At 37.5% G+C, this 15,267-nt stretch overlaps 2 protein-coding genes across 3 annotated transcripts in view; both read left to right on the forward strand.

Moving 5' to 3' along the window:
* The window catches only part of LOC142342905 (argininosuccinate synthase-like), a 251,670-nt gene that overhangs the window by 140,652 nt on the left and 95,751 nt on the right, over positions 1-15,267 (forward strand). The gene's annotated exons all lie outside the window — the stretch shown is intronic.
* LOC142342309 (ropporin-1-like protein) overlaps positions 13,826-15,267 on the forward strand; it is a 7,132-nt gene continuing 5,690 nt past the window's right edge. The window contains exon 1 of the mRNA XM_075393602.1: positions 13,826-14,811. Coding sequence (XP_075249717.1) covers positions 14,110-14,775 — 666 coding nt within the window. The 5' untranslated portion in view covers positions 13,826-14,109 and the 3' untranslated portion in view covers positions 14,776-14,811. The remainder of the gene's footprint in view (positions 14,812-15,267) is intronic.

Below are 15,267 nucleotides of genomic sequence, written 5' to 3' on the forward strand. Positions count from 1 at the left end.
TTAATAACAATAATTAATAATAATAATAGAAATAATAACAATAATAGTGAAATCAAGCAAACATAGATATAACCAGCTTGGTAGTCCCAAGAATAGGGTAAAATCAAATTTCAATGATTCTTTTTCTCGAAAACTTTCCATCCTGAAGGGTAACCTTTATTTTTTAATCTTTTCACTCTTTCCCCATCCAAAATGTTTTTCACTTCTCTTCGAAACTGATGTGGATTTTTGTGTGATGACTAGTTAGAAAAACTGATTTTTTAGACAGAGGATTATTGAACCGGGCTACTCTGTTCAATTAATTATCTTCAGAACATTTCGGAATAGTTTTTCTGGCTTCAAAAAAACAATTTTCATTTGATCTGGTCTTTTCACAAACAAAATTTATTGACCAGTGGTTTGAAGCATTCATAGAAATTGAGCCCAGTAAAATCTTGTTAAGCAGAAATAAGTCGTTAAGGACTAGAAAATAATTGGCTGGCAATAGGCGATTTCGATGGAGGTTCTCAACGTATTCTTTGTCACCCAAATTTGAACGGCAAATTATCCTCTTCAAACATGATACCTGCGGTCCTTCCAAGCGTTGAAGATACTGAGGTACTGGGTTCCAGACATTTGATGCATAAATGATCGCAGAGAATATATATGTTATCACCTATGTGCATTTGTCATATTCCTTCTTGGTGTGGTTTGATATCCTCCTCTTAGGTGGTTCAATTTCTGAAATTTTTTCCTTATGGCCATATCGAGACGAAGACTTCAAGTCAAGCTGGACGTAAAAAATAATAGGTCTTTAATTTGTATTCGGTTTTTGATAGCAATGCTTTTTGCAAAAAACTCTGTAGACAAACCATTTAAGTTTTTGTTTGAGAACACGAAAAAGCTTTTTTATCAAAGTTGAAATTGAGTTTATTTGAGCCAGACCATTCAATATTTTTTTATAACAAAGTGAAGCTCTTCGTGCTCTGAACTCCATCCTTTTATTTTTGTATCATCGGCATAAAGGAAAGTTTTATTAATTAGTTCCTATAAATACAAAACAATTTTCTTTGAGAAATGCACCGTTGGCATAGGTTGTTCAAGAAACTTATTCGATACAGAAAAATAAAACATACGAGAAACGAGTTCAAGTTTTTCGACTTTTTGTAAAAAGTATTTCTTCATACAACTCTTCTGGATTGATAATCCAGTAGATAATCGTCAGATATCTGAGATCACTATTTTTACGGGAAACTTCAATGATATTAACGGAACATTCTAAACACCTGTCGTACACAATCATTACTGTGTACCTGATTTTGCGATGCGAATCACTATTAGTATTCCTGTTGATATTACTTGTGCGGCGAGTGCACTTAACACGGATTTGTATATAAATTCGCTTAGCGAATCGCCTATCTGACACTTGTATTTTTTACTCAGGTAGTAAATACGACTGACAAGAAAGAAGTTAAATTGAGCAACTGTGCCCGAGTTGCAAAACTAAAATAGTGAAGAATATAATAAGTTAGCGACACAGAAGTCATAACAAATGTGAACAAATAACTCCCATTGCGAGAATGAAGGCAACAGCCATAATGTGAAATAAAAGGCGGTAGACAGTGAACTTAAGATGGCTTTTTAAAACGTCCTTAAAGATTAGGCACAGACATTAAATATGTACATCTTAAAAAAATTTTACTGCGACCAAAAAATTATTATAAATAACAACACCAATGGTCATACAGAAAACTTTAAAGGTTTTTTAGCGAAACAAAAAACTGCTGCCAATAAATGAGCGCCCCTTATAGAACATACAAAATTTTTTGATAAATGTATTCAACTGAATGACTTTGTGAAACCTGTAAAGTTCTTATTAGTCACCTTTTGTAGTGGCGTAATTTTTAAACGATGTCGTATTTCAGTTCTTAAGTTTTTGTTGCCCTACAAAAGTTATTTACCTCCAGACATTATTTCTTGTTTCCCGCTTTTAATCTGTTATTTACAAAAGTAAATATTATTTCTCGCTGCGCGATCAGACACTTCTTTTCACCTTTTTTCATGCTGTGGAAAGTTTTATTAATTAGTTCCAATAAATACAAAACAATTTTCTTTGAGAAATGCACCGTTGGCATAGGTTGTTCAAGAAACTTATTCGATACAGAAAAATAAAACATACGAGAAACGAGTTCAAGTTTTTCGACTTTTGTAAAAGTATTTCTTCATACAACTCTTCTGGATTGATAATCCAGTAGATAATCGTCAGATATCTGAGATCACTATTTTTACGGGAAACTTCAATGATATTAACGGAACATTCTAAACACCTGTCGTACACAATCATTACTGTGTACCTGATTTTGCGATGCGAATCACTATTAGTATTCCTGTTGATATTACTTGTGCGGCGAGTGCACTTAACACGGATTTGTATATAAATTCGCTTAGCGAATCGCCTATCTGACACTTGTATTTTTTACTCAGGTAGTAAATACGACTGACAAGAAAGAAGTTAAATTGAGCAACTGTGCCCGAGTTGCAAAACTAAAATAGTGAAGAATATAATAAGTTAGCGACACAGAAGTCATAACAAATGAGAACAAATAACTCCCATTGCGAGAATGAAGGCAACAGCCATAATGTGAAATAAAAGGCGGTAGACAGTGAACTTAAGATGGCTTTTTAAAACGTCCTTAAAGATTAGGCACAGACATTAAATATGTACATCTTAAAAAAATTTTACTGCGACCAAAAAATTATTATAAATAACAACACCAATGGTCATACAGAAAACTTTAAAGATTTTTTAGCGAAACAAAAAACTGCTGCCAATAAATGAGCGCCCCTTATAGAACATACAAAATTTTTTGATAAATGTATTCAACAGAATGACTTTGTGAAACCTGTAAAGTTCTTATTAGTCACCTTTTGTAGTGGCGTAATTTTTAAACGATGTCGTATTTCAGTTCTTAATTTTTTGTTGCCCTACAAAAGTTATTTACCTCCAGACATTATTTCTTGTTTCCCGCTTTTAATCTGTTATTTACAAAAGTAAATATTATTTCTCGCTGCGCGATCAGACACTTCTTTTCACCTTTTTTCATGCTGTTGATATCCACTTGAGATCATTCTTAATAAAATGTCAATTCAAAATCATTTGCCTTCATCTCTTAGAGTCGGTGTCGCAAATCAAACTCCGAAATAGGTAAGCATTTCGGCTGGCGAATTCCAATCTCTAATTGAAAGTGTGTCTTCGCCCGGTAAAGTCAACAATTTGTTAATAAAGTACGACATGTTGCAGCCAGCAAACAAAAGAACTCCCCTGGAAAGGAACGCCTTTTGGGATAAACCAACACCCGACCCAACTCACTGAGGGCAAAAGTGAAGCGTATAGTACAAATTAGCCATGCTTGCTAATCAGAATCTCATCCTGGATACACTTCTTGGTCCTAAAACTGAAATGGTAGAATTACCCCTGGAGCCGGACGATCATCGGATTTTCAGCGCAAACAAAACGAGAACGCCGAACCGCGCAACAAATCAAATTCGAATGAGTTATCGTTATCGAAGTAGGAATACTGTGCAGAGATAAAACATGGCCACTCGCCCATCAAACGACAGTCTGTCTGCTCTACCTTAGTATTGATGTGAAGGGGATTAGAATTCTCAACATTAAGAACCCACACATAATGAGAGACACTCTGACAACTGCCGAATTTTGATGATCGTGGAAGCATTCATCGAACCCAGAAACTTTACATTTGACCGGCATCATCACAAAACAACTCCGGGGAGAAAGAGTTGAGTATATCTACGGAAAACTCAGATCTGAAAACGAAAATTCATATTAAACTCTTAAAACAGACAATGGTGCCGAGGAAAGCTCTTGAGCAAGCTATAAAAATAGAACTCGGGATGCGAAATTGGCATCAAATTGAAGCACACATCAAGACCTTTATTCCGGCCAGTGTTAATGCAATTCGATACCCTCCCAGTACTCGCTCTTCAAATTGGTCTCTATCAAAAAACTTCCATAGGCAAGGCTATCGAGCCCTTCCACTATATTGGTCAAATTTTGCAGAAGTATAGTTTCCCGAACACCGCGATAAGTGCATTGCTAAATGTTAAACTCGCAACAATTGAGTTCTTGTCATTTGGCAATCTTAATCATTTCGCAAACATATGTAGAAAACAAAGACATGGAAAGCCCAAAATTCAAAGAAATTATCGCTCGACACAGTAGAAGAAGAACCTCACCACAATGATTTCTTGAAATTCCTACAATCATTGTACAAGTCCGACTATAGTAGTGACGATTACAACATGGTCGTCACAAAACACGTTCTTCTCGAGAACATTGAACCCCTCAACATGCCCATCAAAATAGGAGATAACCCAACTACTGCGCTCTTTCGCTCATGAAGTGCATGCAGCAATTTAAATAGGTCTCTCGCAGTGCAATAAAAGCCCACATGTAATAAGGTTACGTGAACTCAACCATCCGCAATTGCAGATATTTTTGGACGAACCAATCCAAATTGAGGGTAAGATTCGAACACCAGTAAACAGCAACGGTTGGCAAACATCAGCTGCCACTTTCACAGTCATTGCTGCTGGCCTCAAATTGCTCATCCGTCGCGATGTTTTTGATCAACTAAGAACTGCAGTCATACAATCCTGATCGCAACAAGGTAATCAAGTTAACAATATTTCACCACATTACGCATTCATGGATCAAATAGCATTACATATTTCCGACCTTATAACTCGCATCCGAAGATCAAAAGATCACGTAGCAAAGTCAAATTTCCAAGAACCATTCCATCCAGGACACCAAAAAGCGAAACATAAACCTATTAATTTGCAAAAAATTTTAAACACTGAAGTTAAAAAATTACGTGACAAGAAACACAAAACAGAACTTACAAATTTTCCAGACAAATATTCTATTTCACCGATTGTAGTCATTGTTAAAAAATAAAACTTGCACTTGATTCAAAAATCCTCAAAAATAATTCTACAAAATTAAATAACAAATGCGTAACATCGACACGCTAATCGATTCCATATCTCAAAAACTTAGTGATACGGCGTCGCAAAGCACCATATATTTTTCAACATTGGACATCACGCATGCTTACAATCAACTAACTCTAGACCCCGTCACATCTAATCACTGCAATTTCAACCTAATAAGCGGCGATATGTCAGGCATAAAGGTTTAAAACTGAATTTTTTTGTCTCAAAGATATGCCTGCGGAATTTCAAAATGCCTTGGATTTTACAATAATCGGAGTTAAAAATAGATTTTGCTTCCTGGATGTTATACTTATTGTTGGCAAAGGATCAGAAGATGATAATAAATATTCATTTGTCGCCAAATACTCGATGAGGAAAATCTTAGAATTAATTTTTTTATTGCCACTTTGCAAAAGAGAAATCGGTTGGCTGGGATTTCATATTTTAAAATCGGAAGAATCACCAATCAAAAACCAGCAATTTTTTTCTCTTGAAGCACAGAAAACATTAAAAAAAACCTCCTTCTTTTCTTGGTTAAGCACATTACATTTAAATTTCATCACAAATTTTGCACAAATTAGCTACCCATTACGTCCTTTATCGTTAAAATCTGCTATTTTTTATGAACTGATACTCATGAAAACTGTTTCCTTCGAATAAAGAGTTGCTTTGCAAATGCAACTGAAAAATTTCATTACAATTCGCAACTCAAAACGCGAGTTAAATTTGACGACTCACGTGTCCGGTTCGGTTCTGCCCTTGAACAACCAACAGTACAGAGGTGGAAACCCATTGCTTTTACTTCTAGATTTCTAAAATCATGTGAAGAGAGATACAGTGTCAAAAAATTAGAACTCCTCTGTGTTGTTTAGTCTACTTTATATTTTAAAAACCATTTGTATGCAAAGCAACTAAAAGTTATTAATTACAAACCGCAGAGCACTCCTGTCAATGTTTCAATATTAAAGGAAAATCTTTCAAAAATCTTACAAAAGCAGTCTAACCCGTTCGGTAGATAGACTATTACCTTATCAATTCACAATTGAACACATGCCAGGTGCTAAAATGGGTCTTGTTGATTCCTATCTGGACACCATAATCAAAAGATCTCTGCTTACGATGACGAATTCATTGTTGTAAAACTTGAATTATATTCCGCATCTGCAAATTTTTTAAAATAAAACTCAGGTCAATCTGCACCTCATTTGCACAATTTGCTTAAAACACATAATCCCGCACCTAGAATCAATAAACAAAATGAACCTGTCATAATTTCAATAAGAGCAATTAGCACACTTGATACTCATTTACACGCGCATTCTTGTCAATTGTCATCCGCAGAGCGAAATCCATTAGTAAATACCAGCTAAAAGGCAAACTATTATAAATATGCATATCCCGCGTGGCAAATACCAATTAATACCACACTCGCTAACCGAAATCCAGCTCATTTTAAGCACTCTTTCAAAATTCAAAAAAGCCTTCCGCAGGGCGATAAACAGAAGTTTAAAGGACTAATTTCCCGCTAATAATAAACGCTCCAATCATAATTGTACAAGTCAATCACCAAAAGTAAAAACAGTGCTTCTTGATCAATCTCCTTCTCAAAATCAGTCAACAAAAAACTATCTCCAAATCAAACTCTAGTTTTCACCATTATCTCAATTCAAAAAAAATTCAATAAAAACAAATCAATATGCCCTCCACGAAGCGCATCACCAGAGATAGATTCGGCGATTCCCGCAGTACGGAACCACCAACTACACCTCTCCCACCAACATCCCCAGCGGCAGCATCTAACATTAGTACACCCCTCATACCCGGTCGACTAATACCCTGAATTGATAATATCATAGGAAAGGTCTTCAGCGAATCTTTGATAGCTTCGCTCACAAGCAAAGCCTAAAAAGATGCTTGATTGTATTATGAACAAACATGACGAAAGGTTGAAGGAGAAATCTGTACATTCATTCGTAGTGGCGGGATCTCAGTGTGCGATCTGGTTGCGTCTGTATAGACGAAATGACTGCTATCCCTAAAAGTTTGCGTAAGCAGTCTAGTCACCCAGGTAAGTGGGGCATGGTTTGTGTGGCTACACATAGCTGATGGCCATAAATGAATAGGGAATTGATCGTCAGATCAACAGTGTGTAAACCCTGCACGGCAGTTGGTAACAATCTTAAGTCAATCTTTCTCGCCAAGCAATTTTACCCCCATACATCTCTTGCTGAACCGAGCCAAGAAATACAAAGTCTTTTTGCAACCAAATTACGATGAAAAGGGCAATGAAAAAACCTTCTAGTCGCAATAGATAGTTTCTCTAAATTTCCTAATGCATGTTTATTCGACAGAGCGAATGGCCCTAATGTAACAAAATTTTTGGACATATAAATTGAAAACCACTGAATACCTCGTTTTAATCGTTTGGATCAATCAAAATGCCTTATGGGACATCAAGTGAAAATGTTCTGTAATAGGAATGAAGTAGTCATTATTGAAGCCCCCGTCAGTGACCGTCAAGCTATTGGACTGATAGAAAGATTATAAGAGACAATTAAGTATAGGCTGGCTTGTATTAAAGAAGAACGATCAGCTAATAATTCGTTCAACAAAAAGCATGCACTAAATACTAATATCCACCAACTGCAATTTTGTGAGAAGAAAACAACCAAGATTCCGCCCTTCGAAGCACAGCTTTGTGGAAAACCTAATACCACGCTGAGCTTAATCTGTATTACACCTAGGTTATCTGATCTCTCATACGAGAAAATATTAAACGATTATTACGATGAAGACACAGTTACTCCTTAGGCAATACCTCCCGACGATAAATGGGAAAACGGCTACCGAAGTGACATAGAAATTGAAAAGAGAATGACATGGGCCACTGAAGATGCTAATGAAAGCACAAAAAGGGCACCAATGGGAATCTCAATTTCTTGGCTCAACATTATGCCGACCAATTCAACTCTCAGAACGTGCGGCGCAGCTCAAGCTGGCCCGTAATGTTCATGGCAAACGCCGATCAAAGAAGAACCTTAAGAGCCGATATGAGGTACTGACACCCGGGTCCACCATCATCAAAGTCAGTCTAACAACCACCTCGATGATCAATGAAACGGAAAAGGCGATCGTCACAGTTCGAAATATTGACATTGCAGAAAATGGTGCTCAATATAAACGTCAAAAACCCTTAAAAGAGTATGCAACGCGTCGAGGACCACCCCCAAGCGAAAAATTGGTTGAAGAAAAAATGCAAAGACACATCAAGGAATTCAATCGAAAATAAAAAGCCGATAAAAAGATGAAACACAAGGGACGCGATCAGGGTAGCGGTGTGTCATTGTCTAAGTTGAACATAGAACGCTCGATGTGGGGTTGTATCCCCAAAGTCCCTAATTTCTTGGCACTCCAAAATATACAGCAAATGTCGATTGTCCAAGCAATTTCATTAGTCCACCGCCAAACGCCTCGACCTCAGCAGTTCAACAAAATCCTCCCTCAACGTCTACGACAAACACGGATAAGAGATCATCCGGACGCAAGCGACAAAGCCCAAAGTATTATGAATTCGATGATTTGTCTTCTGATTCTGTGATGTCGGCTCCACCGAAAAAACAACGAAGAGCTGGCGACATTGGAAGTATTCAATCAACCATTGTCTCTGACGTAGTAATTGTGCAGTCTACAGCACAACAAGCTCCAGAAGAGACAAACATTTTGCCTGTGATCGGAAATGTTTCGGTTCCTGACCCGCCGTTGCGATATCTAGCGGACTACAGAAGCCAGATCCCTAAGGAAGATGTCATTTCCATGACAGTCTCTGAGGCAGAAGTACACGAGAATTCAGAATAAACATACTTAAACTAAAAAAGCTCACATTATATTCTAGTAAAGATCACTAGTTATTTTAACCAGCAAAGGTTTTGTTACTAAATATTTAACCGGGAAACAAGTTTTAATATTGTAAATTTGTTACTTTTATTATAAATTTGTCCTAATTGTACTATTTTGTTTATCATTCAATGGGGTATTTGATACGTGTATATTGTTGTTAATCATCAGTATATTTAGTGCAGTAAATTTAGTACGATGCCATATTTTCAACCATCATTTACCTTCAACCATCATGCCCTTCAACCATCATTTACCTCCAGACAATATTTCATGTTTCCCGTTTTCAATTTGTTATTCATTTAAATAATTTGATTTCCGACATGTCTGTTCACATTTATTGATTTTGTTGATATCCGCTTGAGTTCATTCTTCTTAATTTGTCTATTCAATATTATTTGCCTTCATCTCTTTGAGTCGGCGTGGCAAATTAAACTCCGAAATAAGTAAGCATTTCTTCTGGCGAAATCTAATCTCAAATTGAAAGTGTGTCTTTGCGCGGCGAAGTCAACAGTATTTTAATAAAGTACGACATAATTCTTAACAATTCCTTCACTGTTTTCCAATCACTTTTAACTCAAGCAAGCCTCTGTCAACCAATTTGTGCAAGGATTGAAATATCAGTTAAATGCATTAATCACTTTTGAACTCTGGGAACAATTACCATTTTAGCGAGCAAAAACAAAGCAATTGATTTCTAATAATTTAACAAAACATATTACTAAACCTATTCTGCCAACACAATGCAAAACTTGATGAGCAAAACTTGTAAATTATTTGCGATAGAAGGACTATAGAAGGATTAGCATTTGCTAACAAAAATCCTCTGCTTTATGCAGGGAGGTCAAGTTAATCCATATATTAACAAAATATGAATTCCTATGAACATGCGCAGGAAAGTCAGTACAATATTTCAAATGTGACAACTTAGAATAATTGTATGACCGTCTTTCTATAAAAAAATTATAAGATATAGGAGAAAACACAGTGGAAAAACTATTCCGTTGCAGTTTTCTTGTCAGAGCTTGATTTCCTAGTGTTTCTGCAATCAGCACCCAAAGTGCCTTTACTTGGGTACTCATATTTTTTCTCGAAATATTTATTGTTTTTCATCATCAATCATGTCATCGTATTTGCAATATCGTGAAAACCGGAAATAAAGACTGAAGAGATTGGCCAGGTCAACCGCCCTAGTCAGGTTGTCACTTTATTACTTTTGCTTTTATAGCCTCCATGTAGAAAACACTGGAATATTTTAGGTTCGAATTGTCTTCTTGTGATTATCGATGTTTATGAAGTGTTAGTTCTATTCCAAATTATACCGCCCAGTAATAAAGTCGACAAAAAGCAATACTACGTGCAACTCATGGTACGTCGCCAATGGCAGAATATCCAGTCGGACCAAACACTCTTTGTAACAAAGCTGATTTATTTAGAAAATCCATCTTGTTGCTTTTTTCTGAATTGCTTCAATGTCCCTGAGTTCAGCCTTGTTAACGGCTTTTCATCAGTCTGCGCGCCACAAGAAAGGCCCGCAGCCATGTAGCCCCTGCAGAGGTTTTTTCCCATCCACGAGGTTAGTTCTGAAATTATGCGTTTGATCATGAGGAACACTTTGAAGGGTATAGCACAAACGTTTGTTAAAACAATTTTGTAGTCGTCTGCATAACCGTAACAATTAATCATAGCAGTCTTGGGCAAATCGATGATAAAGACATTTAAGATCAAAGGGCCTAAGACACTGCCTTGAGACACCCCACTGGATACGATCAGTTATCGCTGGAGATTGCATCTCCTAATTTTTTAGCTTCTCTGAGAGAGATGGCTCACGAATAGCTCTTCATTGCCCCTTCAGGTACACCAATTCACCTTAATACTCGCAGTTTTGCGGGGAATAAGTTTTTCGCTATATATTTAGCATTGAGCACACCGTGTCTTATCGTCACATGATCGATTATTCATATTCAGATATTGATATAGATAATAGAGAAATTTATAAAGAATTAATAAAAATGTAGATTGTGGGTCTTTGGCTTTTAAATTAGACATCAACACATTGCTTTCTTCAAAACTATTCAAGCTGGCCCCAAAACTGAAATCCCCTACGAAAATTTAATAGAAGTTCCCGGAACTTGCTCACAGTGAATTTCAGCGCTGTACCATCGACTTTCAATAGTAACCAGTACTGTACCAGACAAATTGCAGTGTAAATACTTTTGCCAGTCTGCCCAGAGTCGATTAAGAAACATCCCAGTTGGTCCCTCTTCTTCGCAGCCTCATTTAAATTATTGGTGAACCCTGCACAGGACGTTTCAAATCATCAGACTGTACATACAAAGAACATAGCAAGTTTCGAAAATTATTGTTTGAAACTCTGAAAAGTTTATGCTTCCTAGCAAAACCAGCTAACACGCTGGGCTACTAAAGCTGATAGAGCCTACAGAATTTACAGTTTTTCCTGATATATGAGAAAATAGATCAATTTGCAGAAAACAGATTGATATTACATTTCCGAAAATTCTTCCACAGCAATTCTTCGCTATCTGAAACAGAACTGTCAACTTTTGTACACACACTTTGGTATAATTAAATGCAAGGAAAACAATTCCTTTTCAAACAATTCTGGTAAGGGTCAGTAAAATAGTTCTGCATGTTATGCTTCATTTTGTTCAATTTTATTGAAAAAATACATATCACTCGACAGCTTCCAGCCTATTTGAATGCTCACTCTCGAGCACTGACTGCACCAATGAACTGCACTCCCATACAGCGTTTGGAAATTCAAATCTAATCTAAGTCTGAATGGGTTCGATACATTACGTGCGAACACATAATACCGGACATCGTGATTATTGCAGTTAACAAAATTGGCGAGGTAAACACCCAATGGACAACAAAGGATGGTGGTCAAGCAAGCCGATAGGCAAGTAAGCCGAATTTTGAAAAAGAGGTCAATTAAGCCGAAAAATTTTTTGATACCAGTATTTTAAGTTGCCCCTGGCCCGCGGTTTCCGGATTACATCCCACAGCCGACGAGAGGCATGACCATGGACAGCGGTCCGCTGAGGCTCGTACCCACTAGATGTCTAACAATTGACGTATTTTTATTTCTTTGGTGCATTGAAATACATTATGCACAATAATACCACGCGCAGTATTGATTGTAACGGCCAACAATGTATTATTTTTGGTATTGATTGTAACGTCTAACAATGTATTATTTCTGATAGGTTACATAACTATTACATAACTTTCGGCTTGCTTTTCTGTCGGCTTAGTTTTACTTCGGCTTCCTTTGCGTTCGCCACAACAAAGAGCAAACCCTTGTCAAATCCTTTCTGCGGAGTTTCAACGACCCACAAGGATACAGCCAACAGCAATTAGCATAAAAATTTAGAAAGACCAAAAGCACAGTTATGTTTCTTTTGGTTTTTTATTTTTGTAAAGAAATTTTTGAGGTAATTTGCACATCTTATATAAAAATCTGGAAAATAAGCCGAGTGAATTTTTAGCGTTGAATCAATCAAAAAGAATATTTCCTCAATTTAGATTCCCATATCTGATAATTCTACTTTTTCATCGGTACGCCGATTCCCATAGATCCTGCCACCTCCATATATGTGACATGACAAGTGTGAGGAAACCTTTTCAGGAATCTTATTCAAAAATTTACCAAGGATTGTAGGTGGTGCTAAGCATGTGCAACATTTCTGAAAATAGAGAAAGATAAGAAGTTTATATCAAAGAAGAATCAAGGGCGAAGAAGGAACCCGGAATTAAGCGGGTTTCCTAGATGAAAAAGCTGACTTCCCTAGGGATCGCCGAATTGAAAAAACTTGCAAGCAACTTGGAAACAATTTTGCAGTTTTTGAATCAGCTTGCAAGATCTGTGCAAGCCTTAAATTCACCCATCACTAGGGTTGCAGAAGCCGTTTCCCAACCAAAAGAACCAAAGCTGTCTCGGGTAGTCAATTGTGAGGTTGATTTAAGAACCGATTGTGAACTTGCCTCACCGAATAGCCGATTGAGTTACCGCGTGAAGCCATTTTTACTAACACCACATCTACGATGCGATGCACACAGATAACAATCCGTACAAACCTTTTCTTTGTCGGACAATATGAAGCATCCCTTAAGGGAACAGCAATTAAAGCGTCCCTCAATCCGGAACAGACCTCTGATCAGACCATCTCCAGACCGAATTGACCTCTGATCATACTCTCGTGTGGTTGAAAAAGACCTATGACCAGACCATTACCATCCGGAAGTGATCTCTGATCATAGTATTGTGGAACTAAATCCCAGAACCTGTAATTTTGGTCTGGGAACACAATCGTGCGTTGGACTTAGTCTGATCAGAGGTCATTTCCGGATGGGAGCTCAACTTGGGCTGCCACGTGAGCAAATGCGTTTCTATTTGGTTTTTCCTATTTTAGCAGTTTTCTTCGGGTTTTTCCCATTGTAACCCCCAACAAAATTATAGCCACCTTGTGGGGTTTAATTCCGGTAATGGGCTATGGGGTCTATACGTTATAAGACCACTAAGGTGTATGTGTGCATGTGAGGGGGTGGGCTGATGGGGAGGAACCCATTACTTGGCAGGTGATCTTTAATGCTCTCTTTCAAAACAAAGATGAAATGACAAAATATTTCATCTTTGTTTTCCCATTATAGTTCACTGCAAGGTACTTAGGAAAATATAGAACTCTCTCCATAAGTGAATAACGGTATTGTGTCTGTATACTTTCCAGTCTCACTAGGCAGACTTTGAGGGAGGAGGGGCTGCAAGAGAAGAATCATTTCTTCGTGACATATAGACTGTTCAAACGGCTGTCATTTTATCCCTCATCAAATTTAAGTGTAATTTAATGCACATTTTATGAGAACCAAAATTTAGTCAAAGCGCCACGCTTAAATTTGTTTTAGAGAACACAGTTCTGTACTTTTATTGTGGTACGCATGCAATATATACACGTGCATTTTTACGCTTGTTTACCACGCTAAGAATAAAAACACCTGGCTTCAAAAATTACTCTTGAATTTAAACAGCATATTTTTATCGCATTTTAAACGTTTCTCTTACCATCACGTCTGATCACATAGACAACTTCAAATAGAAAAATTTAGAAAATTGGACATTCTTGTTCTCCTTAACAAGTTATTTTTCCTTTTATCCATTATTAATAACAAAACTATTAAGAGATATAACTATTCGTCATGAATGAGCCTATGTACTGCTCTCAGCAAATCAAAATTCCCCCAGAATTACCCGACCTTATGAAACAGTATACCAAAGCCGCTATCCGAACCCAGCCCCCCGACGTCCTTAAATGGTCGGCAAATTACTTCCAGGCTCTAGCAAACGGCGAAACGCTTCCAGTGAAAGAGCGCCTGGAGACCCCTGTGGCTACCCAGAAAACAGACACTGGATTAACTCCGGGGCTAGTTAGTGTGTTACATCGGCAACTGGGCACGAAACACGAGGTTACTTATAACGAGTTATTCGAAAAATGGCAAGGGCTTTGTCTGCCAACGGAACGCCTGGAAGAACTTCTACGAGTCGGCTCTTTTGACGACAACATTGAATGGCTAAAATTTCTAAGTCTGGCTTGTTCAAGTTTAGCCGGCAACTTAACCCAGACAATGCGGGTTATTTGTGAAATCCTAACCCACGACCCGGAAGGTGGTGCCGCCAGAATTGGGTTCGAGGTGTTTAAGGAACTGTACCAGTATCTGGCGAGGGTTGACGGAAATATTACCCAATCCCAGATAGACTCTGTTTTTGAGTACCTTCAGTACCATGTAGATAAACAAGACGGAATGGTTCACCCCAGAAATTTCATGAACGAGGAATGTCCGAAGCTGGACGGGGTTGCAATGTAGCTGAAGAGACTTTGAAACTATCGTGTGTGTTAGGAGGTGAATATATCTTGTATCGATTTGTATGCTATTTTTACAACACTTGCTTAGCCACAGTGATTTCGAATAATTCATTTTCTGCTGTGATCATCTCTGAAATTATAACGGCTTAAGATTTAGCGTGGGAATATTGATTTGGATCTTTTCCGCTTGTGCCCCCAGCTCAGTGGTCGCACATTATTTGCACCCACCAGATGCACGTGCCATATTTTTACATAATGATTTAGCATGTAATGGCACGTGCTCTGTAACTGGGGAGCGCATAACGTACTGGGGGCACAAACGGAAAAGATCCATCGATTTTTCAGAAGTTCTGGATTTCTGGAATTTTGTAAGAAGTGTGTTGAAAAGTTGTTGAACTTTTCTTAGAAAAAACATACCATTCGTGAAGGAATGTAGGTTCATGAAGTTTTTCCTCGTGAGCAATGCTACAATTTTTTTCGGATATTTTAAGAC

This window comes from Convolutriloba macropyga, chromosome 7 (genome assembly GCF_964194025.1).
Source record: "Convolutriloba macropyga chromosome 7, txConMacr16.3, whole genome shotgun sequence".
Classification (NCBI taxonomy): Eukaryota; Metazoa; Xenacoelomorpha; order Acoela; family Convolutidae; genus Convolutriloba; species Convolutriloba macropyga.